Raw genomic sequence first — 27762 nt, forward strand, 5'->3', positions numbered from 1 at the left:
CTATTGATATTTTTTGTCCCAGTTTATTGATTTTCCAAAGTGCTTTATTGTCCCAGCCTTAATGATTAGTTATAAAAAGTGATTATTCATTATCGCTCATTATTAACCATAGTTAACCTTAAGTGGAAGTCAAATATCTACATTTGACGTGCCAAAATATACAAAAGGTGTTTAAATGAAGAAATCTGAGTTTTTGATGGTTTGTGAAGCAGTGACAGGGCAGTATTATCAGGCACCTTGGACCTTGGACAAATACTATAAATTAATTTTACACTGATATAAAATTAAATATATGTTATTATGGAAGAACGTTTTAATAACAACAAAATTGAACTAAAATTAGACACGATAGTTTTTCATTAAAACGGGTGAAAAGTGAAATTGACTGTAATTAACAAGTATTCAGTTTCCAAATCATGATACTTGAGTAAAGTATCGTAACGAAATACAGTTGCTAGTAAGCAATACACATGCATTTTGCAGTGCCACTGTACTGGGCCTTAAATTCTCAGTCTTTATCAAATCTCTTCCAAAGTAAACCCAGCTCGTTCTGATTCACTGATAACAGCTTCGTCGGAGCTGCACAACTTAATTCTCTTATACAGAGACTCTCATTACACTTCACCCTCCGAGGGAACGAGGAGTTTGTCCTGGCCGTACATTCCGGTCACGGCGGCTCATGAATAAGCTTTTAAGAAGAAGCCTAATAGAAGAGTCATAAAGATCAGTGTGCTGACGAATTCAGTTCCCCATTAAATTCATGTCCTATGGATCCTGCTCTCAGCACACGCTCCGGGGGGAGTGTGTGTGTGTGTGTGTAGGGGGGGGGGGGGGGGGTTTAACATTAGCGTATTGATTTTGTTTTTGCATGTCTGTTTCTCTCTCGCTCTCTCTCTTTCTTTTACTCACCCTCTGTTCCCTGTGTTTCTCTCACAGCGAAGGAGTTTAAGTCCGTCTCAGGACACAACAAGTACGTGGGCTCCCTGGATGGAGTCGCCACAGTGGAGAAGGAAAAATTCCCCAAGAATTTTTGGCCCGATGTGAGTGTGTGTGTATATGTACATTGCTGCTTAGAAATTTCCAGAAAAAATAACTTTAATGTTTAACATGATGTAACTAGATTACTAGACTAGACCACACTTGTCTACTAGACTGGTAATATGTTGTAGAAACAGTGTTGTGTGTGCACCCTACATTTCACTTTACCGTAAATTTAATGTGATAACGGCTTGAACAGATTTCTCTTTATGTCCTGTTCCCCAGATTAAGTGGTCCAGAAAAGGCTACATGCGGACACGGTGGATCATTCACAACCAGTAAGTTGTATAACACTACACTCATGCCTTTAAGATCTTAGTCCACAGTTACATGATTTTTCAGTAGCACTTCAATGCAGGGAATCTCCCCCTCTGCCTCTGATTTTGATCTGGTGACTGGAAAGGCCACTGAAGAACACTGAACTCATCATGAAGTTCATAAGACCAGTTTAAGACTAGTTTTGCTTTGCGATCAGGTGCATTATCGGGCCGAAGGTAGCTGTTAGAAGATCTGTGAATTGTGGTCAGGAAAAGATGCACATGGTCAGCAACAATACTCAAATAGACTCTGTCATTCAAGCGATGATTGATTGGACCCAGATTGTGCCTAGAAAACATTCCCCACACCATTACAACACCTAAACCAGCCTGAACTGTTGACCTAGTTCATGCTGTTGGCACCGAATTCTGAGCCTACCGTCTGTGTGTCTCCTTAGAAATTACGTCTCTTAGGAACAGGCTATGTTCTTTTCAGTCTAAAAGGTCTAAACTAAACACACCCATCCCCCACTGCTTCTTTTTGCGAACTGTTCAACATCACCGGAGGAAAACGCAGTGTACCTGGCTCTGGTGCATTGCACTGGACTGATGTAGGGGGGGGCAAGTGCCAAGGCCAGTTGTGCTCTCTCAAACTAGCGATCCTCTGGTCATAGTGACAGTGCAGTATTTCACTGGGCAACTTGGGGACCCCCCTGATGTGGGATTCTGCTGTTGTAGCCTATTTACCTCAAGGTTGGACGTGTTGTGCATTCTGAGATGCGTTTCTGCTCACCACAGTTGAGAGTACAGAGAGGTTTTCTGAGCTATTGTAGCTTTTGACGGAAAAATGAAATGACGGATGTGAACATTACCTGAACCTGCTGGTCTGTATCTCCATGAGTTTCTGTACTGCACAGCTGCGACTTGATTGGCTGATTAGATAACTGCAAGACTGAGTAGGCATACATATGTACAGTGTATGTACCATCTTCTAGGTGTTACATGATTTCTTAATTTTTGTGCATGTGTGTGTTTTGGGAGTATGGGCGTGCGTGACCGTCTGTGTGTTGCCTGGCCTCACCTCCGGTGCGTGCAAAACAAAAGATGTACTTTTTGCAGCCTGTCAGTGCCTGTCAGTGGATGTGTGTGTGAGTAAGCGCACAGGCCCATCAGATGTGCATTAATAGGGCGGGCATGGCAGCAGGTGAAAGGAGAGTGACTGGAGGCTGAAGGGCTGCTGGGTGATAAATGAGGAAAGCCTGCTAGTTACCTGGACTGCACTCACGTTGCCTACAGATAATGACTTATGACGGCACGGATCACTGATATAGAGACTGACACACACACACACACACACACACACTCAAAAACATACATACGGATCCTTAGCTACACCTGGTGAACATGCAGACCATACAGAACATGATCACCCCTTCTAATAAATGCATTCAGCTACTTTAAATTGCACCATTGCTAACACAGATTTGCTAATCCACACACACACACAGCTTGTCTAGTCCCAGTGAAGCATTACCAATAGAATAGCACTTTCTGAAGCAGATGTGAACTGTTGGCACCATACTGCCTAATCCCAGGTGTGAGGTATAAAGACCCCCAGCATTGAGCTGTGGAGCAGTGGAACTGTGTTCTCTGGAATGATGGTTGGTGCTCCATCCAATACTTTTGGGATGAGTTGGGGACTTGAGGATAAGGTGGGGTGGTGATCATCAAACATCCTGGCCTCACTGATCATCCAACATCCTGTACTATGTACCTGTGTGTGTGTTTCAGAGGCCTGGACCTGGTGAACGTGCATCTGTTTCATGATGCATCTAACCTCATAGCCTGCAACTCTAGTCCCTCAGTGTACTCCACAAACCGGCAGAAAGCACTCCGATACGTCATCAACAGGTAATTACCCAAGTTATTACTTAATAAAAAATAGGACGAGATATTTATTTTTGTATAGTGAGGGAGACATGACCTCCTCATGACCATGCAGTGCTTCATAATGCCCATGCAAGCCTACTGTTCAACTGGTTAAACAGCTGACAAGATCAGAATGCATTCACTTCAGACATTTTTCTGGGGGTAGACTTTCATTCTGACCATGTGGTCATTTCTGCTGCAGGATATCAGACAGCAGCTACAGCCCCCTGCCTTTTTTCCTGTTTGGAGATTTTAACTTCCGCCTCGACACACTAAGCCTAGTGCAGGTATGCAGTGTATAGAGCACTCACTCACTCAAACACACAAGCATCCCTAACATTCAGGACTTAATGTTTAATGTAAAGCATACCAAACTTACCAGTTTCTGTGTTTGTTCAGAACCTCTCCACATCTGCAGAAGTTCAGACGGTGAAGAAGGACAGCAGTAACGAGGTGGAGAAAATCATCTATGAGGAGAAAGACAACGACCACAAGGTATTACACATCCAACTATACTGTCATGTTTACAGTTAGGGAAGGGAGAAGGGGGGGGGGGGCACAACACTCAATTTTCCATACAGTCTCCATTCGTAGAGACCACCTCCTACATTCCTTTATTCCTTTGTATTTCTGTAATCTCAAAGAAAAGAACCATATTTTTATTAACCATCTCTATAAAGAGGTGTATAAATGGGGGGGTTATGTATATTTATTTAACATTCAACTGAATGTCTCTCTTAAGTATCTCTAAGTTGAATGTATATGAATGTCTTTTAAATGTGACCCTACTTAACCTGAACCTTTTAGGGTTAGGTTTAGGGTTAGATGTGAGGTTTAGTTTAAGGTTAGGGTTGAGGTTAGAATTAAGGGTGGATTCAAGGTTAAGGACAGGGTTAGGTTTGGGTGCATGGTTACAATCAATACACAGCCACATTAGACTTAAACTTAGTTGAATGTCAGGTGTATCCACAAGGCATCTACAATGGACTGTCCAAGTAATGTGATACCATTTCATTAAATCTGTTCATTTAGGTGAGGAAAATCAAATGAACATGATTTATCACTGACCCAGAGTGTTGTTAGCAATGTTAGCCTAGCAGCTCCCATTCAAAACGAATGTGAAAGTGAATTCTTAATAGGAATTACTGAATAATGAACACAACAATAGCTGGATAATAAGATAAGTAATTGAATAATGAATAGAAGGTCACTGATAACAAAATTAATCATATACCATCATACAGATCACACGCAGTCTCATAAAGCTAGTGTAAAGTGGCCCTAGTATTACAGAGTAAATGCCAGCTCTGCTGCTCAGTGCACTAACTGTGCTCTTCAGGTCCTGAGAGATGATTAATTTGCTCTTGTTGTGCTCACCCAAACATAACCAGCGCTCTGTCCAGCCAGATTTATGGCTGGGGAGAAGATATTGACTTTTTGCCAGTGGAGAAAATGCGTGTCTGCATTAAGAATGCTCACGTTGAGCTGTGATTCATTTTACGTGCCAGGGTAGTTGAACTTACTCTCAGCATTTAGCAGCTTGTTCTTCAAATGCCCTACATTAACCTCTGTCTGTTCTGTGCTCCCTCACTGTCTCTCTCAATTTTTTGCTTGTCGTTTCTGTTTTTCTGCACCTGTCTTACATGTTTTTATGTCAAATCCTTCTTTCTTTCTTCCTTTTTATTATTATTCTTCCTTTCTCCATCTGTTATTGCTCTGTTTATTTCTCTCCCTTTCACCAGCAGGTCCTTCTCCATATAGAGACTAAGCTGTTTGCGTACCTGCATCAGGCAGTCTTCAGAGAGAACAATGGAAAAGAGGTGAGTATCCCACATGTTTGATGGGATGTACAACTGTAAACAGCTCATACCTTATCAAACGTTTTTTAGGTATCACTTTACTTGGATGGTCCATTACAGATGCCTCGTAGATGATCATCTGACATTCAGCTCTCATATATATATATACCTTGCCTACGAAATGTAACCCTGCACTTTGTAAAGTACTGTAAAAAGATTTGTTATATTTTAAAACCATATAAGTAGACAAAAAAAAGCCAGTTTTTAATTAATCATGGCTGTCACACCTAACCATTTAGCCTACAGCTATACACTAGCATTAACCTTTTCTAACTGTCAGGAAGCAAATGGTAATTGCAACCTTCCAAAGTATTCCTTAAGGTGTGGCTTATTTTTTTCCTGCATCCCTCAAAATTTCAGTCCATGCTCAATAGTTTGCATATTGCTGCTGTCCAATGAAAAACATGTAAATGTAAATGTAATGTATCTCCATTTATGTTTGTTATTAGTTTTCTCCATCATTTGAAGCTGCTCTGTACACTAGCTTTAACAAAAACAGCTAAATCTAAAAGTGTAATTATAAGAGACAATATGACAACAGCCATGAAACACAAAAGCTATAATTAAACATCAGACATCATAATTAAAGAAAAATATGAGGGGAAAAAATGTCCTTTTTAGTTCAGCAGGAGTAAGTTTTCATTGCTACATTATTGTCTCTCGTACTCCTCACACCCCACAGCTCCTGAAGTACGACAAGGAGATTGCAGCATTCCACGATGTTATCACAGAAGAGGAGATACTGTTTCCCCCAAGGTGACCAATCAGAGTCAGAATATCTGAATTTGCAATATTTATATTGTACTATATGGTTTTTGTGAGTTTACTATATAGACATATTTTTCCACAGTTACCCCTACAGTGAAGACTACACTAAACCCACTCAGTACATGAACACACGATGCCCATCCTGGTGTGATCGCATCCTCATGTCCCACAGTGCACAAGATATCATACAGAGGGTTAGTACTGCCTTGTAACACAGTCACAAAGAATTCACTTAATCATAGTAATAAATTTGATACAAATCACACAATCAGAGCATCATAGTTTACAGTTTCTTTACATTTTTTTGACATTTTCCCTCTGTAAGTTGTAGGGGTTTTAGTTTTTCCACAGTAATTTCATTAACCTCTTAACGCAGAAAGGCTTATTACACACTAAGGTATGTTACTCATTAACAACAGGGACTTCTGTACAAACTGGGGGGGCAATTCTTTGGTAATAGAACTCTTTAATAACACTTTTGGCCAGCCGGCGGTCCATAGGTGTCTGTAGGGGTTAAGAGGTGGGCAAAATGACGCTATTTTATCGTTATCATGATAAATTGTGTTATATTCCGCCTTTTATGAATTCTGTCAATACTCACAAAATGCTATTTAGCTGCATGTTTCAATATAAAGAGCACAAATAATTATATTTAATTGGATGTAGTTCAGCAAACTATGAATAAAAGTCATAGCAGTACTTTTTTAACAGTAATTTTGAAAACTGGCCTTACTAATGCATTTTCATCAATATTTTGGTACATACTGAGTACATACCACATAGCACCACACTACAGCTTAGAAACGTGTTAGAACCAAGACTAGTTTGTTGCTCCTCCAACCAGTGCCTTCACTTTCCAGTGCCAATTTTACCAGAGCTAGTGATCAGTTGCTAGCTATTGCCTAGCACTGCAGAGCTTCAGGAGGTGTGGCAGTAGCTGTGAGAGGTTTTTACATTTGGAAAAAGCTTTGTATTTTTCACTAATTCACTTTTACACAAGGGTGTGCAAGTGTTTTCACCAGTAATTACCAGTGTATATTTGTTTGTTTGTCGTTCACAGAGGGAAGAAGGAGAGAGTAACATTGTTTATAACACACTGGGCCCGAACGTCTGTATGGGAGACCACAAGGTGATTTAACTTAAGAAATCTGAATTAGCCTTAGTATTTATATTGAAAGAAATGAAAGGTTATGCTTTTTGTTGCCTTAAGTCTGACATTTTGTTCCATATCTTTCAGCCTGTTTTCCTGTTTTTTGCACTGAAAAACAATGTCCACTGACACACAACATGGCTGCATTAAAGGGTAAGTGATACCTCTGTATGTGTTATTTTTATGATGTGTTTATCGTGTATCTGTAGGTATGTATCATAGATATAATTAAAAAAAAACAAATTTAAGTTCTGCATGGCGTATATATGTTTGTGTATATGTGTTTAATTGCTGTCATCCTGAACCTAAGCATCTGCTGTTTTTCACTTGTCCACTTGTCATTTGAATCTAGCAGCTATTCTTAACAGATATTTCTTTTAAATTCTTAAAACCAATAGATGAATTAAATAATTATATTGTCTTCTATTGAAAGTCTAAGAAGGGTTTTTCCTTCTCCTGTAATTTTGCTATTTTGAGATACAAGGTTTTGCAAGGTTTAAGATTCTTAAAATCTGAAAAACATTTGATCCAAATTCAAGTGTGACCCTTTTTCTCCAAAAAAATGAAACACTGTGGACCCCAGGTATCTGCTGTTGTTCAAATGTTGTAACTGGGGGTTTCAAGGAGGCCTAAGTTGTTGGGCCGTGGCATTGTCTATAGGTGAGGGTGGAAATACCTCTGAAACCATGCAGCGACAGTATGTTAATGTGCATTAATACATCCACAAACACTCATTTAGCAAAACCATTATAATAATAAACCTTAATAGCTTACATGACCAAATCACCTCCTTTCAGCCTACCCCCCCTCTCTCCCAGCCATATATATATTTCTCCCTTTCTTCCTGTGGAGCCATTTTCCAGTTCAACACACACGTTCCCAGCTGTTCTAGCTCAGTAAAGGGGACTCCAGGGATTACTCCTGTGCTGATAATAAAAAATAGGACCCTCTCTACCTCCTCTGATCTATGTCTATTAGATCCTCTGCATTTTGCTGTTCGCTACGTTAGTAACACCTAGCACAGTGCCATAAAAACGCCAGTGTTCATTAATTACAGATAGCCGTAGCGGGCTAGCGAGGGATATATCCTGTCCTGTTGGTCTGTATTGGCATTTTTATGGCTGTGATTTTGTTTTGCTGCCAGTTTTATGTGTGTTCTATAGGCTACGGCTGTCAGAGGTTTAGACAAGTCTTCTGGTGGCTTGTATGTCATTGTGGGAGAGGGCTCTAACATGGTGAGTCAGGGTTAGTTCGAAAAGGTTAGCGTTCTGTTGAGATTTTGTGAATCAAAGGCAGTTTAAGAATTATTTTAACCCTTTTGCTTTGGCTTGTCTTGTTAGAAAACTTTAAACTTGTCTCAGTGTAAACTTCTTTTCCCAACTAAAGGCCCAATGGCCTTTAGCAGCTTAGCGATCTATAGAATGATGCTGTAATGCAGCATTATAGTCATTTATTTGTTAACACTGTTAATTAATATGGTAATATGTGTGGATTTTAAGTATTTTGCAATGGCCATGAACATGGCTGAGCTTGACATTTTAGAACCAGATTTTAGAACAATTTTAGAACCAGAACTATGTGAGTTTAGAATGAATTAGCATTACTACACAAAGCATGACCAACAGCATTTCAGTAACAGAGAACACCGGTAAGACAGATGAAGCTGGTAGAGCTGGTTTGCAACTGCTGGTAGAGCCATATGACCGTACGCTTCGAACACACCTGCAGATTCAGACACTTCCTTCACACCACAGCCTTTGCTTGCATTCACACAAATCAAAGTTGGCCCAGGTCTTCTCTGGAGTTCTCCAGACCAGTTTAACCCTTGGCTGTTACTGCTGTTAGGAACTGAAAAACGGGTATGGACACTTAGAAATGTGCTGTATTCTGTATGGTGGTAGGCTTGGCTGTACAGCTTAAAAATCAAAGTACACTGTTGGCGTAAATGTTTGTCCTGATTTTGAATTTTCATCACTTTTCTATGCGTCAAACATCCTTCTCTGCATGTCCAAAACATAAGGAACACTTGCATTGTTAATGAGAGTTAATGGCAGTGTTAATGAGTTTTATTTTCTGTTTCCTGCAGATTTGCTGGTGTGTGTCAGTGAAGAAAAGCAGATTTAAAGACTGCAGTTCATGTCATACAGTATCTTCAACATCCAGCCTGCATGGACGCCCAGCCCCTTCACACACAAGCACACACACACCATATAAAGAAGATTTTTTTTTTGTTTTGTTTGTTTGTTCTTGTTTTTATTTTTCTTTAAGTGAAAGAGAGAAAACAAACCCTTGGTGCACAAATTGTACAGTTTTACAGTTCTCAACACAAAGATTTTTCTCCTCAGTTTAACGGCAGTCTTTTGACCGAAACTTGCAGTATGTAAAAAGCATGCAAGGCCGGATTGCACACTCTCTCAGTTCCAGTACTGCTGCTTTTCTTTGTTTTGTTTTGTTTTTTTGCATGCGGACATTTGTAGAAAACTCCAGTCGCATACAGTATACTGCTGAATTGCACAAGCTCCGCCCACCATCACGCCTTCACGCTGTTCAGCACGGTCGTCTGTAAACAGCTTTCAGCTTTTACATCATTTTCATGTATGTATGCAGGTTAGGGCTGGACAATATGGTTCCGAAATGTTTTTCTCAATGTTTTCCAGCCCTTGGCTGATAAACTATTTTATCCGAGAAGGCTAAAGTCAATTAGCATGATTTGTCACTGACCCCAGGTGCCATCAGTCAGTGTTTGTTAGCAACATTAGCCTAGCATCTCCCATTCTAAACAAAAGAAGCACACATCAAGTGTCTTAGCTGATTGACTGCATCTTGGCTGCGTGAGAAATCATATTGATTTGATATTTTGCCAGACTTCTCCTTTAGTAAAGCATATATACATATATATATATATATCCCAGCGGATATTTTCAGGGGACAGTTTACTCCAGATATCTCTCATTTATGGGCAAAAGGCTGATTTCAAGGCGCATTAAGAACAGTGGCATTCATGGTGTTGCCTAATTTTGTATCCCAGTACTTGCTTAAATATATCGTAAAGATCTTTGATACATCAGCCAGCCCTTTAGCAGTTCTGTGAGGGTCTTCTCAGGCCTCCACCCGTGCACACCGCTCTGTCGCCCTCCCAGTCTACGTGGCTCTCAGCGTCTCAGTGGTGTTGTAACTCAGATATTATCAGATCAATAGAATATGTACGCGAGGACCACCGGGGACGAATTCAAAAGCCATCCGCACTGTGTGAAATATGGAAATCCCACCCAGAGCAGCCCAGGCCGACAGGCCCTCAGACTTTTAATTAGAGCCTGAGCGTGCTACTGAATACTAATATTCGGCCGGTCACTTTCTTGTTGTTAAAAACAACAGGCAGCTTGTGGTTCTCAACGTGATATACGGATATAGTAGGGCTGCATCTTACGGACAGAATACCAGTATTGTGCTTCTGTTGCTAAATACTGAGCTGTATATTGTGAACACAGTGGTGCATGTGTCATGTGACGTGGTTAAAGATCAGCCTGCACTATTTTAACCAAAAAAATTACTTTTATTTACTAATTCTTTACAAATCCCACAGAAACCCATCTGGAACTGTGACTGCTCAGGATGCTGATAGCACACAGTAAAAGAAAAGGTTGGTTAGAGGGTTCGTTTACATATAGCTAAGGCTGATACTGCAAAATTGGCCAACAAACGCTGTATTGTGCAGCTCTAGTACACGCATTATGTCTCGTAATCTTTTTTATATATATACTGATTTTAGTTAGGTGATAGATTGGGGATGCAGGCAGTTAAAAACAAGCATGCCACTACTGTTCTGAATTAAGGACTGAATGCAGTTCAGATCTTAACGTTGTCTAAGTCCTTGTAGTCTCCAGCCCTTCTCCTGGAGAGCTACCGTCCTGTAGATCTCAACTCCAACCCAAGTTTTAACACACCCCATTCAGCTATTTAAGATTCAGCCATTCACTGGATCAGTTTGGAGTGGATTGGGGTGGATTCACAGGAGCAGGGTTGCAGTTCACTGGCGTAGGTTATCTTAAAAAAGGTTTATTCATTGAGGGAATGGAGCTCTTCATCACTGTCAACCAAACCTGATATATCTAAAATTTCATGGAAAGTATTCTTAAAGGGGAATTCCACTGATTATTCAGATGTTCTTCATGATTAAGCAACGATGTGAACAAAGGCGTTCAGAATCCGTTTATGTGAAACACTTGTTTGTAGAGTCATGTTGGTTTACAGTGGTGGTGAACGGACCAGATGTCTGAAGAGTTTAATGCCACAAATCACAGAAAGTTTCTACGTCATAACAGAGGGTTACAGATACACTGTCTTGATGTCTGATTTACTGAGGTTTTAAGTAAATCAGCGAAGTTTATATATACATAGATTTACAGTGAGAAATTACATGATATTTTTTTTTGATTCACTAATACTTTACTATCATCAACATTGCTCATAACAACTCAAGAGACACTTGTAGGTTTGGTGGCGGTTTGGAAAGGTCTCCCTACTATTATGGTTCCTATTACCACCACTGTAAATTGTATTAATAATTTAGAAGAATGTAAATTAACATTACAGGATCGAAAAGAGGCGGTGGCTGGTTGGGCATGTGTCAGTCCTCACTCTGCCAGGGCCAAATCTGAGTCGGGAGCATTACTTGTGATATGGGTACCGACAAGTACTAACAAGTGGATTGGATAATATTCTAAAGTTAATCTAAAGTTGGGGAGGAAAATTGAGTAAAAAGATTATTCCGGATTGTTTTTTTTAGTCATTTACTATTAAAATACATATTTAAATATTCACGTTACATAAAGAGCAGCTGGCCTACTGAAATTATCTAATAAAAAAATAAATAGGTTTTGATTGACAGTGATGATATTCTTCCACCATTCAAGCCAAGTTGGTCTTCTGCATACTGTCCAGTATTGCTGTTGTCATGATAAAAGTTGGGAAGTGAGGCGAACGTAGCAGGCATATGTCAGGTGCTTATAAGTGGTGGCAGTCCTACTCAATTACTCTTGAGCCATCATTTCCTTTTTTTGCCTTCTATTATTGGTGATCTGGTGGCATGATGGTGACCAATTCATGGAGGCAATTCATATAACTGTATGCTGGCTCTTCTGTGGTATTAGCTCGGACTGTGAATAGCTTTCCATACATTCCTTTTTGAGTTACGTTGCAGTTCTTTATTGTTATGTCTGATTTGTTTCTCTTGTATATACCAGGGCAGAAAGGGGTTTTAGGAATTGTAATTAAGACTCATGTTTTAATATATATATATACATTTACATATATGCGTAATATAAGACTTTATCAGTTTAACAGTGCACGGTGTATAAACGCTCCAACACATGACGGATCACTGAACTCACAGCAATTTAGGCCACAGCAGATTAGGCCACATGCCCCGTCCTGTCGCCAGTGGACATTTCTTTATTTCAAAGGCAAGCGGTTTGATCCACTCATCATCAATATTCATTAAGTATCATTTAAGCAGGCACAAAGCGATTATACGGATCCGACAAGGGAGTCATTAGTTCAACTGGACTAGAATCTATTGATTTTATCCGTACAATCTGAATGGCCGTCCACCAAACCAGAAATTCCCGAATCAGTAGCAGATCAATGATTTAAGTGCGAGGGTTAAATTACGCGTCCCGTTTGTCAATAATGGACTTGTTGGAGTTGATTCATGGTGTGCTCGACATAATATATGGCTCTCAAGGGCATCATTCCGAACCAAAGTTCAATATGAGGCCGTGATGTTGCTGAACGGGAATCGCTCATGTCAGTTCGCCGTTTGCGATTTTTAAACACTACGTTTTTGCAAAAGTGTAATTTATATTTTTGTACATAAGCAGCGATCATAAGGCACTGTTAGCTTAGGCACTTAGCTTCCGATCTCCTCAGGCTTATGTAGCTGTTCACATTTGCACTTTTGGAGGATCTGTTTATTTTACACTGTCGTTCACCAGTTTGTGAGTTGATGTAGGACCACTCGAGAGTTGTGTTTGTTGTTCAGCAGCGTTTAAAGAATAGCACTGTTTGATTTTTATGACAATATCACACGGATCCCATTTTCACAATGTTATCAACCTGCAAGTCTTAAGCATGGCTTCTGTGAAATAAATAGTAAAAGGTTGCGAATGAGCCGCCCACATTGATGTGACTTTGGTCCAAAACAAATGAACTAATCCTCCTTAAGGTGAAAAATGCTCTGCGTTTTTTTCTTTCTTGTTGTTTTTTATTATGTGTTATTTTATTTCTTTAGAAAAAGAAAAAACCTTTGCAATGTGAAAATCATAAGCATGGCTTTTTAAAATTAGAACATTAAAAATTGAAAAGATAGCAAATGAGGCTGCCTCATTGACAAGACTTTGGTCCAAAGTATATTAACTGAACTGAAGTAATTTCTTTAAGATTTGAGTGTTTTTGTTTGTTTGTTTTATTGTATTTGTTCTGAAGCAGATCTGGACAATGAGCTAAACTGATTGGCCTTGAACCCTGCTGCATAACACTGAGACTAATATGCTGTCATGTGCCATTAAGACATAACCTGCTAGTTTCATAAGCTAGTTTAACAAAGCTGTTATTTTACACCTTAGCACAGAAACATCCCAGCAAGATTGCCATGTTAATGAGCAATGTTTATAAAAAGAGATATACACAGTCAACCATGGCGCATTGATTGCTCTGTACAACTCTTTCACCAGATTTCTCTGAGTTATGCACTCTGCTACAACTGACTGGTGTGCTCGCTTCTTAATACATGTAGTAGACCCTGTCTGTGACAAGGTGTCTGTGATGTTCCAGGCCGTGTTCATTCCAAACCAGGGGTGGTCATAATAATCTGCTATGATTGTGACAGTGGGTGAAGGGTGGCAGTGTCTCGGATGGGATGTTCCACAAAGCCGTTGTAATAAATGTGTCTCGAAAATGGACTTCTTGCACATTGAGTGCCTCCGAATGGCATAACAGTGCTGCCCTACGGGCCCTCAATTCCAGTGAGTGGTACCGAGAGCAATGGACGTGCCACCGTGGATCAGTTACCCTCTATAATGAACACATTCCGTCCCCTAATACAGTCCATACCACGATGTCTCGCTAGTGTCACCCGAGCCAAGGGTGAATATTGCCAATATTGCGTAAAGGTCATAATATTCTGATATGTCTGTGTATAGATACCAGATAAACAAGCAGTTAAAAATACATTGCAGAACATATCAAGATGCATATCAAGATGTGGCTTCTAACCACAATAATTTCCATCAGGTTCATTCAGGTGAACTTTTTTTGCAAGATGATGTGGTTTATGAATCACTAATACTGCATGCAAATGAGTAAAAAAGCAAAAGCGCCACATTTCACACAGTAATCCTTGTTTATGAAAGTTTATAAAAATGTGTTATTACCACAATGCAGGTTCCTCTAACAGAGCCCTGTATAAATCTTGCCCATTCTGTCAGTTAACATAACAGTGTCAAGTTTACTTTACCCGTGACTGTTATGACATGCTAATTTAGAGTCACAACATTAAATACACTAGTAGTATATCTCATGACAACTACTGGTAATACAAACATGACAGCATATGATACCTGTTTATGACATGCTTAATTCAGTGCTATGTAGCAAGGTCAAGTCAAGTGTTACCGTAAATCTTTCGTAAGACTTTTTAAAGCTAGCGAAAACTGCCAGATCAAGATGACTTTAGTCCAAAACAAATGAAGAATTAACCCACCCTGGCTCAAGATGGAAAGAGATCATTTTTTTTCTTTCATTTTATTTTGTTTTATTTGCTCAGGCCGAGAGATCTGGGCAACTCGTACAGATCAATGACATTTAAGAGGCTGTGAAAGAGAAAGACCACTTAAATCCTGAGTTGTCGAAGCCCGGGTCTTCACCATTAACGCATTTGAGAAGATTGATGGCGCTGTGATACGGCAGGTTCAGATTTCAGAGTGCTGGGCCAAAGGGAAAGATGTCAATAGTGGAATGGGGTGGTTTGGTGCGGGGAAAGGGTTTTGTGAAGTTCCATAGGACCTAACGATCACTTCAACAATCATATCCATAGCCTAAAACACTCAGCACCGGTTTAATAATAGCTAATGTATTGATATCACAGATATGTAACAATGTGTTGTTGCAGTTCTAATCTAAAACGAGCTTCTTATCCTTATCTATACAGCTCTGCAGGTGTACAGGGGTAACTGTGCCAAACGTGTCTTTATTTTCTTTCTTTCTTTTCTTTTTTACGCTTCCTCTTTTTCAGATTCATGTTCAGCACCTTTAACATGACTTGGCAGGTAGGGAACGTCTAGCCTAGACAGTCCTGCAGTGAGCCTTTGACCTAGACTGCATTGCTCATTGGCTGCAAGCTTGATCTGTACCTCTCAATAGCTGAAGCTAACGTTGAAATGAACCTCTAATCCCTGTTGTTATACATGATCCTAGCAGAAATGAATGTGTTTTTTTTTTCAGAGTTGTACGTTAATATGAAATGTATGTTTTAATTCCTTATAAAGTGTATATATTCATCATAATCAGTGTTTTTGTCTTTTATACCAGGAAAGTAGGGAAGTAGAGCTGCTAAACTGGTTAGTTAGGTACTGGTACTCAGGCAAAGAGCTGTCATCCTGCAGGTTTCAGCTCCAACCCAAATCTAACATATTCAGCCAGACAAGAACTTCTAAGGGTGGACATTAAGTTGGATCAGGTGGGGTGAATTAGGGTTGGATCCAAGGTCTGCAGGAAGGTAGCTCTCCACAAGTAAGAGTTGGGATGGTCACTCTCCAGGAGCAGGGTTGGGAAGGTAGCTATCTAGGAGCAGAGTTGGGATGGTAGATCTATGGGAGAAGAGTTGGGATGGTCACTCTCCTGGAGCAGAGTTGGGATGGTCACTCTCCTGGAGCAGGGTTGGGAAGGTAGCTATCTAGGAGCAGAGTTGGGATGGTAGATCTATGGGAGAAGAGTTGGGATGGTCACTCTCTTGGAGCAGGGTTGGGAAGGTAGCTATCTGGGAGCAGAGTTGGAATGGTAGATCTATGGGAGCAGAGTTGGGATGGTCACTCTCCTGGAGCATGGTTGGGAAGGTAGCTATCTGGGAGCAGAGTTGGAATGGTAGATCTATGGGAGCAGAGTTGGGATGGTCACTCTCCTGGAGCATGGTTGGGAAGGTAGCTATCTGGGAGTAGAGTTGGGGTGGTAGATCTATGGGAGCAGAGTTGGAATGGTCACTTTCCAGGAGCAGGATTGGGAAGCGGGCTCACCTGGAGCAGGGTTGGAAAGATAGCTTTCCAGGAGCAGAGTTAAGAAGGTAACTCTTCACAAGCAGGATTGGGAAGGTAGTTCTCCAGTTGCAGGGGTGGGACAGTGTTTCTCCAGGAGTAGAGTTGGGAAGGTAGCTGTGAAAAGGCAGGGTTTGGAAGTTAGATCTCCAGGAGCAGGAGCATATTGGCGTTCCATCCCTATTCTCACTACAACCAGACTTAGTCGCTATTGTAAAATGATAGTTAAGTTAGTCAATTTTAGTTGATTGACAGTTTTTGAACTATTGGAGGTTCTTGAAACCCAGACTGCAGAGCCTGTGCTATTTTTCACTTAGAAAATCAACCAAATATGTATGTCATTTGAACAGAGGGTACAACAGATGCAAAAATGCAGATCAGCAGCTTTCAATTTATTTGATGTTCCAATACTGTTGCCTCATAACGTGCGACTCGTATGCCTCGTCAGCTGGCATATCAAACAGCAGTTCCTAATGATTTTATCTACAGTGTCAAGAAATGATAATGGACCGAGTCAGAGGTCAGCTACTTAGTTACGGCTGCGTCTAAACAATATTTGGAAAAGTGGCCCGTAACTGCCGTCACAGTTCAGCTTTGCCTTGACACGTACAGATGCTGTGAATGATGTGTTTACTTATTGCCGCATTACCCCAACAGGTGTTCTTGAATTGCATCCAGATAGCTTTATGCTGGCTTATCAGTAAGAGGGTGTTACTGCATGACTTACAGATACAGTTTTTATTGTTAGCGATTCTGACATCCTTTCTGACATGGAAGAATAAAAGCAACTTTTAAAAAGTGCATTTGTTCATAATAACATTCATAAGCGTTGTGAGAAGATTCAATATACAAATGTATTCAAATTCAAATATATAAAAATTAAGGGCGTTTTTAACTTTGAACTATGAACTAGTTAAAATGAACTACAGTTCATTTTAACTATGAACTGTACACTGTTATTAATTAACTGTAAATAAACTGTAAATGAAGGTTTGGTCAACAGCAGTACATTCTGCAGTTTCCAATCCATTGGCCAAATGTAGCATAAGATTTTGACACCTTTTCAGACATCAAAGAACAAAAGCAACTAAAAAAAAAAGCCTTTGTTCATAATAACGTTCATAAGCGTTGTTTTGAAAGTGGGACAGAAAGTGAGAGGAATCAATTTACAGCAGTTTTGAGAAAATTTAATTTACAAATTTATATTAAAATATAAATATATATTATATTTATATATATTTTATATATAAAAAATATATATATAAATGAGGACATACTTTGAATGAACTGTACATTGCTATGAATTCTTTGTAGATGAACTGTAAATTATGGATTGGTCAACAGCAGTGCAAGTGTTACCTACGTACTGCACTTTCCACTACAGTGGCTATATTTAGCATAGGATTTAGTGCAGAATAAGAAGAGATATGAACCACTTTCGCACAGCGTCCGTCGCCAGGTCTGATTGTTTGAAAACCCTCTCTGGCGTTGAACACACCCTTAAACACCACAGTGCCTAACTTCCTACCACCTTTATTTCACATAAACACAGAAACAGCTCAAAGTCCACAGAGGAAATGAGTCTCGAGGGTGATATTGGATATAAACAGTAGGGTTGAACAGTTGTTCAAGTGCTCCAGATTATGTCCAGTTGTTAACCAGTGTTTTCATTGTGTGACTTATTAAAAAATATGCTGATGGGCTGTCACTTAAAAATTGTTAATAATGGAAAAGTGCAACCGTTGTTCTGTAAATGTGTTGGAGAGTTCATAAAACATGTACTTGTTTACACTTAGATCATAAAAGAATGCTGAATTAATAAATAAAAAAAAATCAATATTTGGTTGAATATCTAATCAAAAGGTGTATTAATTTGCCATAGGCCCTGTTTACACCTGGTCGCTTCATGTGATTATTGGATTGCATCCTGATGAGATTTTAATCGTATGCATTTACACTGGGTAGTCAAATGCATCTCTGGTTAGTCAGACTGAAATATGATTGCTATGTGGGATGAAATATGCAGATTCACTAGTTATGCGGCAGCCAGTTGATTTCCCGCATTTACACTGCTATAACATGTGGCTCAAATGCGTCTCATATCACCTCCTGACGTGGTTTTAGCAGTCAGATTTGTATCTGGTCTCTCTTGCTCTCGGGTGTGTTTACACTTGCATTTTTATGTGGCTTGGCCTTATTTGATTCTCAAGACGCATGATGTGACCAGGTGAAAACGGGGTGGTAGTGTCGTGAATGATCTAATGAACATGATTAATCACAATATATCGTTAATCAACGAAGACATGTTTTATGCCTTAAATCTGCTTCTTTAGTAAGAACGGGAGACGCTAGGCTAACTCTGCTAACAAACACTGGGCTTAGACTGTCACCAATCTTATATTCGTAAATGCAAGTCGAAAAACAGCTCTCAACCCGCTCAGAACACATTTCTAGATTTTCATTTGTCTCTAAAAGAGTGACCAGTGTGGTTTAAAACACGGTATGAATGAGTTTAATCCATAAACGCATGAAAATAAGCTTCTCTGCAGCTGAATGGTGGGTGGTTGTGTAACTTGAACACAACCAATTTTAACATTTTTAGCTTAAAAAGGTCTAAGCTGTTTTACTGAACTGAAGTTTTACTGAACAAACTTTTAAAGATTTTTTAAGCAAAAAAAAAAACAAACATTTTAGCATGTATTTATCAAGATGAGGTTGGTGACAGTCTAAGTCCAGTCTTTGTTAGCAACGTTAGCCTAGGATCTTTTGTTGTAAACTAAAGAAGCAAACTTCAGATACCAAACATGTCTTGACTGATCGGCTGCTTCGGCTGTGGTTTTCACCGAATATTCCTTTAAAACAAAATATGCCCCAAAGGGTTCTTTGAGTGGTGCCATAAAATAACCCCTTTTGGTTCCCTAAAGAATCATATTTGTAAAAGAGAGGTTCTGTTTTATTATTATTATTAATATTATTATGTGGTGCTTTTTATACCAATTTAAGGGCTCTCTCATAAACCTTTACATTACTTAGAGCTTCTTTAATCTTACTTAAAAAAGGTTCTTCACACTTATAAATCTCAAATATCTTAATAATAATAATAATAATAATAATAATACATCTAAAATTAATTAAAGTTTCAAAGCAACAATACATCAGGGTTCTTTAAACCAGAGGTGATTTCCTACACTGACACACCTGATTTGACTAACCTGTGCTAGACACTTAAAGCCCTTCAGGGTCTTATGCTCTTCTGGCACTTCCTTAACTATTGCTTCCTCCAAACTGAAATTCCATATTTAACTCTTAAAGGTGACACACTTTAACCCCTTTTCCAAACAGTTTCCTGTGTCCTTTCTGAAATGACATAAAAAAAAAAACCCTCAGGGGTCCGGTTCCACAGCCCCCTTCTCACCCTGTCTAAACAATCCTGTTCAGAACGGCCATTCTGAGAGGCCGTTACTTTACAATGATAATGAGTCTTTTCATCACTACACAAATTCTTTTTAATAAATTACTTCAATCTTAGTTTATTTTCATTTGTTCCTGTTTGCACCAGCTAGCTAACATTTACTCCACCTTGAGGTCATATCGTTCTCCTAGAGAGATCCCCATTTACCAATAAGCCCCCAAATAAACATTTCCACCCACAATATTTTTATTGCACAGTTTCAGTTTTATTACTTATTGACTCTGCTCACTGTAGCATAACCGAGACGTGCTTTACAGTTTGGCATGTTCGAAGATTTCTCTTGTGACAAAATCCAATAAATAATACACATATCCTTAGAAGTTATGTACATATACGGTATGCAGGGCTGAAACAATACGTACTAGAAATCTTTGTATGGAATACAATATGTTGGTAATTACAAACATGGTGCTGGTGAACTCGGACTCAAACGTATAGTCTGAAGTAAAAGTGAAGCTTGGGTAATGTATGAGGAGATGTTGCTGTAATTGAAGCTTGTAAACACCAGAGGTGGGGAGTACCTAGTACTGAAGTATTTTAAATGATTCGTTTACTTCTACTCATCATGTTTGTAAGGAAAGAAGTGCTATTTTAGTCGTTAACATTTAGTTGCTAGTTCTGCCTTCCATTCTGTCCTATTGGTTCAGTAGCTGCACTGCATTGTTGCTGCTGGATGTACTAAAAAGTTCCCCTGCAGACCTGTTGTAGCTTTTTCACCAGATACTTTTTTTACTCAAGTCAGGTTTTTAAGCTGGTCTTTACCTTCTAAACTTAGAAAAGTGATGCACTGAATAAAACAGACCACATCAACCCCGTTATTGCCAAAACCATTGGGCTGAAAGGCAACATGCTGTTGAAATCATACATATTTAAGTAAGTCAATGCATCACTTTCCACTGAGGAGACAGTACTTTTGCTCAAGTAAAAATCAGATGCTACAAATGTCTCTTTGAGCCATAAAAAGAACCACACACTTCCATAAAGAACCATATTTGTAATATAATACATTTCATTGGTAAAGGACCTTTACATCAAGTGAAGGTTCTTGAAAGCTTTAACAGGTTCTTCACAGTCACATATTTGTATAACAAATATGGTTCTTTATGGAAGCAAAAGTGGTTCTGCTATGGCATCACTCTAAGAAACATTCATAGCACTGTTACTTTTAGGAGTGTAGGTCTTTACCTATTCTGCCCACCCCTGATAAACACTGTGGCTTGTATATGAGTGTGACTGTGCGTGTGTGTGTGTGTGTGTGTGTATAATCAGACGTGGTGTGGTCCCAGGCGCAGAACAGAGAACGCTCTGCGGTGTTTGCGCAGCAGCAGGCGGATCTTCTCATCGTCTGAGTCGGGGTCTAGTGGTTTGTTGTATTCCTCGTCCTCCAGTTCATTTTCAGAGCCGTCCCGGCCGCTCTCCGCCCGGCTGGCCTGTGTGGAGCTCGGCTCGGTCGCACTCTTCTTGCGCCACTTTGTACGCCGATTCTGGAACCACACCTGAGGGGAACAGACAAACGTTATCATACTATTAACATCAAACTATAATTAATAATAATAAAAATAACAATGAACCATATTTCAACTATTAACATCATACTATAACAATGTAATAAATGAATATCATTGATTCTATTTCTACTATCACCATCAGACTATAATAAAGTAATAAATAAATGTCATTAACATTATTTCAACTATTAACATCAATCTATAATGATGAAATAAATTAATATAATTGATCATATTTCAACTATCAACATAAGTATAATGATGTAATAAACTATAATGATGTAATAAATTAATATATTTAAGCGTCAAACTTAAATTAAGTAGTATTAAAAGTAATATAATTGATCATATTTGAACTACTAACATCAATCTAAAATGAAGTAATAACCTATAATGATGTACTGAATTAATATCATTTATCATTGTTCAACGATCAACATCAAACTACAATAAAGTAATAATACAATTCATTAAATCTATTGACATCAAATTATAGTGAATAATGATCAAATTCTATTAATAATTCTCCATGGTCTTTGCACAATATCACAGCAATGGTAACTTTTTTTAGGTTTAGGTTTGGGTTTACTAAGCTACCAGTTTATGTCTACCACTTATAGCTTTTGTGTTAGTGGTGTTAAGATGAGCAAAGAAATATATTGTACAGCATAACTGCCTGTGTGCTGCGCATAGGACAATAAACCTCTTGAAACTTGAATCAAATATCAAATCACAAAATTCTGTATATAGATAACTACAGTATATTTAGTCAAATTTATAAACTTCACCAAACACTGAATACAGCATCTAAAAATACATTTGTACATGTAAATACATTGTTTTACTGTTAAAAATGTCCAAAAACTAAAAACAAACTGTGTACAGTGTATACAGAAAGCATTACAAATATCTATAAAAATTAACCTAGAAAACTACAGATGTATTTACTAATCTTAAAACCTAATATTCATTCTATACTACAATAATCCAATAGACAAAATTATTACAGAATATAAGAACTGGAATAAATATTACTAATATTGTTTTAAATATCTTTTACAGAATGTTTTATTTTTATGCATTAAACCTTTTTATATATTTATTTAAAAATTTAAAGCTACATTACTAAGTAACTGTATAAATCTATTAATTGAAATACTGAAAAATTAATTAGATAGATAATACTATATAATAAGAGGACAACTATTCCTAATGTTTATACCAGCAGTTATTTATGGATACCTGAATTTCATTCAAGTAGATTGATGGATAAATATGTTTATGATGTGATGATATGATACGATTTATTTACTAATCTTAAGACTTAACTACTAGAAATGGTTTAGTAATGAAACTAATAAGACTTTATGAGAGTAATACGTGATAGTATATAGGTCACCATGTACTGTAGGTCTCAGAGAAATACAATCAAATTTCGACTTACTCTGCTGCACCGTAGCAGACAGTTGATTACTACAGACTATAACTTTCACCTTTCTCACTGCTGAAATCAGCTACATAAAAGATGTTATACGTTTTTCAGCACTTTCCAATCGCTCAGTCTTAAAGGTATTAAATTATCCTAAAAGTTGTAAATGAAGGGAAATATGTTACTGTTTGTGGAACTCAGTAGTCTCCAGCACAGATCATTAATGATGTGTCTGAACATGCTCTCTTACTTTGACCTGTGACTCGGTCATGCCCAGTGAGTACGCCAGCCTTGCTCTCTCTGGTCCTGCTAAGTACTTGGTCTGCTCAAAGGTTTTCTCCAAGGCGAAGATCTGGTGTCCACTGAATGTGGGTCTCGTGTGTTTCTTTCTGCCCACCGTCTCTGCAGGATGACCAATGTCTGCTGAAGAAGCAAAGCAGATTTGATCATTTTCACACTGTTCATCAGACGTCTGTTACATGCTTTAGTATCTTATGTTAAATACTGTGCTTTAAGGCTACTCTTGGGGTTCACCACACTGCTTGGCCTGTTGAAGGAGTTTGTAAGGCAGCTGAAAGAGTTTATTTTAACAGGACCTTTCTTGATGTTTTTTGTATGATTAGAATGATCTGATCTGATCATCTGATGACTGATTGATCTGCTTAATCAAATTAATACAGTTTATTTTGTATTTCTTTATTTTACAGCCATTCAAGATATTAAATAATTGAAAATATGAACAGAAATAGAAAATCTAAAGATCATCTAGATAATCTATAATACAGTCCAAAAATAAATACAAATCATAATAATAAGTAATACAATTAATCCAATAGGCAACAGTATTATATTATTATTAATATTATCATTATATTGCTTATTATATTACTTATAATATTTATTATTATTATTACTATTTTGTATTAATAGAAGATTATAACCGGGATACATATTACTAATATTGTTTTATAGAGTTTTTACAGAATATTAAAATGTTTATGCATCAAAACTTTATATGCCTTTTTGTATTATTGAAAAGTACATTACTAAGAAACTGGATAAATATATTCATTTAAAAACTGGATAATTGATTAGATATATAATACAAAAAAATTATAGGATAATAATAGTTTTGTCAGCAGTTATTTATAGATACTTTGATTCATTTAATGAATTAATTTTCATTTTTCATATGATACATAAATTGCATAAATAAGTTATACATTAATATGATTTTGATATAAGATATACAAAGATAAACATACAAAAATTAGACCATCAGCAGTTCTTTGCAATTAATATTCCTAATATTTTGTCTGCATCCATAGTAGTCAGAATACAATTTTAGATATTAGATCATTTCTTGCTTAGGTTAATTTGTGAGCATTTTCCAGATAACTTTGTAGTTATGGAAAATAAAAGATTATATATATAATATATATAATTTGTGTTTCTTACTGTTGCCGCATTGTTGCCTTCCCCCTCTCCAGTCGTACCCTCCATCCGCCCAGCAGCTGCTGCTTCGCCCCTTCATCCCTGGGCACTCTGCGCTGGCTTTGGGGAAAGTGCTCAGCCCTGCAGGGGCGTAATCCCGATTGTAATACACCCCCGGGCTGGACATGGTAGTGCCAAAGCTGCCCATGGTGGAATATCCTGGGATCAGGCTGGTGTTTGTGGGAGCTCCCATCATAGAGCGACTCAAGATGTCACTGATGCCGTGGGGGGTGCCCGCTTGCAGCTGGGCGTTGAGGTTGGTAGGGCCAAGCTTGTAAAAGGAGTTAGACACCGAGTACTGGCACACAGGTGCCTTAATGTCCGAGGGGAACTGGTTCAGACTGTTGTTGAAAAGGAAAGTCCCCGAAAGATTGGGCTCCATGGGAACCAGCGTCTGTCCCTCCTCTTTGTCCAGTAACGACGGCTCCAGGGTGGACGCTTGATGAAGACTTGAATCACATCAAATGTCCCAAGGTGGTCCGGTCTGGTTCGGAACACCCTCCTGAAGAACACTGCACCTTCTGTGAGAACTTTCTGGAAGATTTCTCTCGGCCTTCCAGATGGTTCCTCGGGGTTCCTCTGGCTTTGGACAATCTGACCACCAGTTTCCCCAGTTCTGCTTAAGTGGCACCTCAAAGTGCTTGCCCCCCTACTTAAAATCTGTTACTTCCACTCAACGTTCACCTGTTTTCTTCCATGTTTTTCCTGCTGCAGCTCCAAAGTCAACAGCAGCTATCTCACCACCTTTAACCTAGCACCACTCTCGCTTCTGACCACAGATGCCCTCAAGCCAGCTCCTTGCTCTTATGTCATAAATAAGAACTACCTTACACATATGTGACCCTCTCTTGATAACCGTAGCCAACATTAGACTGCTGTGCCTGGATTGGACAAGTGCAGAGAATGTCGGAGTGTGTCATTGGTCACCGTGCGGGACGGCAGTTGTTGATTGGCTGACAGCAGATTAATGGCTTTTTGAAGTGGCAGGGTGGGAATGAGTGAGTTTTTGATGGAGCTCCCTGCCCCGTCTGTGGAGGAGCAGTTACAGATGGGGACGGAAAGAGATGGGACTTTAGGAGGCTCTCGCAGCTGGACTTCATTTTACCTGTTCTTGGTAAATGCTGGTTTTATGTTGATTGCAGAATTGTGAGCTACAAATAGGAAGCGAACGGCTTCTTGTTCAATAGATTTCACACTGCGCTTGTTATTCTGCGATACGCCATGTCTGAAGATATGGACGGTTGCTCTTTTTTTAAGAAGGTATTGCTGAAAATATATGCTGTGCAATATAGAACACACACACACACACACACACACACACACACACACACACACAGACAAATACAGCAAAGAATGCCAATACAGATTCAATAAACCTAGACACTGAAAATCTAACTTACAAGAAAAGCATCTATTACACACTATATGGGCAAAAGTATTGGGACATCTGCTCACTTGTTTCTTCCGAAATCAAAGGTATATAGTATATCCGGCTTTTGTTGGAGTAACTTTCTTTACCATCCAGGGAAAGAATGCTTTCTACTAGATTTTGGAGGAGCATTGCTGTGAGGATCTGATTGCATTCAGCAACAGCAACATTCTATTGATAATACTTCTCTACAGGGACTAGACAAGCCAAGTCTGTGTGTGTATGTGTGTGTGTGCATTTGCACATCTGTGTCAGCAATGGGTGCAACTTAAAGTAGCTGAAAACACTCATTAGTGTCTGATTTTACATCTACAAGGTGGACCAGCTAGGCAGGAGTGGCCTGATGCTGGCCTACAAAGCCAAGAATGGACCAAGTATGGCCTGGCTTGACCCGCCATCCCTCAAAATCCATGGAAGACAAGCATCCAGACTTTTTTCTGTCCTGCACCGAAGTAGTGGAACAAACTTCCCCTGGCTGTCCGAACGGCAGAGTCGTTTGCTGTCTTCAAACGCAGACTGAAAACCCACCTCTTGGGCGAAGTGTAGCGTCAAGTATCTAGGCTTAGAGGTATTTTTGGATCCTAGTCTTTACAAACTAGCTAAGGGTATTTTCTGAGTAAACATCAAAGCACTTTTGTAAGTCGCTCTGGAAGAGAGCATTTGCTAAATGCCTTAAATATAATGTAAATGAGTGTCTAACAGAGTGGACAGTCAGTGGACAGACACAATGTTTAAACACTCCAGCAGCACTGCTGTGTCTGATCCACTCGTACCACCAGTGCAACACATGCTAACAATGACAGAAAAAAGCCCCGGCTCCAAACTAGACAAGATGGATAAGGGGGGAAAAAAGTCTTGGAGGAGGAAAGTGTTAAGATCAAAATAGACCAGTAGCATAGATTTGATTTTGACATTGGTGGGGACACAAAAGCGGTCCATGGGGAGGGAACCCTGGAAGCTGAGGCTCTTTGCATTGATGACAGATGTCTTAGCGCAATTTCACATCATCTAAAGCCATTATTTATAGATATGGCAGCCAACACACTCATACATTCCTTTCTGAACACAATTATTGCTAGGGATAATTCTGTAGGCGCTGGATATTGGTAGGGACATATCTACGCCCTTGGATTAGACAAAGACTGATTGGCCACAATGATCAGAGGTAAAGCTGAGGCACACACTGCAACAGCTGTTAAGCATGGCGGTAATAATGAAGGAGAAGGAAAACCTCAGAATTCTTCAGCATAATTTCAAACCATCTACTCGACGGTTGAAACTGGACACAACTGGGCGTTCCAACGGGATAGTGACCCCAACACACATCAAAGGTGGTTGTGGGTTGGGAAAGGCAGGCTAATATGAAGCTGTTGGTATGCCCTTTCTCAGCTCCTGAACTCAGCCCTATCGGACATACATGCTTAAAAGTTTTTAAATTGGACCCTACCAACTCTGCCAAAAGTGTTCACTCAGTTATGAACAGGCACTACTTAAAATAGAGGTCCACTACTGTTAGTAGTGACACTTTTAGAAGTGAGGTAATACAGAAAGTCATTTGAGGAAGCCACAAACATAGTTTGCAAATATGTGGTCATGCTGCACACTTCTTCTTCTTCTGTTTCCACAAAAAGAAATGAAAGAAATTACCAATGTGGTTAGCCAAACACACACACACACACACACACACACACACACACACTCATACACAGCACTACAAGCTCTTTAAAAGTGTCTAAACAGACTGGCAATGATCTACTGTTAAATACAGATGGTCAGTGAAGTTGTCCAGTAGAGGGCAGTAATTGGTTATGCTGTGATGAATTAGCCTATTATTGGTTAAGATGTAATTGGTTAGCCTGTGATGGGTTTACCTATAATAGCGCAGAATACAATTAGGCTGTAATTGGTTGGTCTGTGATTAGTCAGGTTGTAGCATGTGATTGGTCAGAAAATGGTCATTATTAGTAATGGGTTAGCATGCGATTGGTTCGTTTACGAATGGCTAGGCTGTAACTGGTTAGCCTGTGACTGATTAGGCTGTAATAAGTTAGCCTGTGGTGGATTAGTCTGTCATTGGTTAGGCTGTAATTGGTTGGCCTGTGATTGGTTAGTCTGTGATGGAGT

General features: G+C 39.1%; 2 protein-coding genes across 3 annotated transcripts in view; one reads left to right on the forward strand and one right to left on the reverse strand.

The window, feature by feature from the left end:
* The window catches only part of inpp5l (inositol polyphosphate-5-phosphatase L), a 43343-nt gene extending 27781 nt beyond the window's left edge, over window positions 1-15562 (forward strand). Inside the window, exons 6-16 of one of the 2 annotated variants that reach the window (XM_072682386.1) lie at window positions 937-1040; window positions 1264-1316; window positions 3087-3206; window positions 3427-3511; window positions 3624-3719; window positions 4967-5044; window positions 5766-5839; window positions 5934-6045; window positions 6912-6980; window positions 7089-7154; window positions 9088-15562. In XM_072682386.1, coding sequence (XP_072538487.1) covers window positions 937-1040; window positions 1264-1316; window positions 3087-3206; window positions 3427-3511; window positions 3624-3719; window positions 4967-5044; window positions 5766-5839; window positions 5934-6045; window positions 6912-6980; window positions 7089-7130 — 833 coding nt within the window. In that variant the 3' untranslated portion in view covers window positions 7131-7154; window positions 9088-15562. The remainder of the gene's footprint in view (window positions 1-936; window positions 1041-1263; window positions 1317-3086; window positions 3207-3426; window positions 3512-3623; window positions 3720-4966; window positions 5045-5765; window positions 5840-5933; window positions 6046-6911; window positions 6981-7088; window positions 7155-9087) is intronic. The other variant, XM_072682387.1, reaches the window with a different exon arrangement.
* Window positions 15563-21043: 5481 nt separating this feature from the next.
* On the reverse strand, window positions 21044-24591 carry nkx6.3 (NK6 homeobox 3). The gene is made up of 3 exons (XM_072681089.1): window positions 24174-24591; window positions 22966-23135; window positions 21044-21274 (listed from the first exon to the last, which is right to left on the reverse strand). Exons 1-3 carry the CDS (start codon window positions 24589-24591, stop codon window positions 21044-21046), a joined length of 819 nt encoding a protein of 272 aa, XP_072537190.1.
* Between the last annotated feature and the right edge of the window lie 3171 nt (window positions 24592-27762).

This window comes from Salminus brasiliensis, chromosome 6, assembly GCF_030463535.1.
Source record: "Salminus brasiliensis chromosome 6, fSalBra1.hap2, whole genome shotgun sequence".
NCBI classification, from domain to species: domain Eukaryota; kingdom Metazoa; phylum Chordata; class Actinopteri; order Characiformes; family Bryconidae; genus Salminus; species Salminus brasiliensis.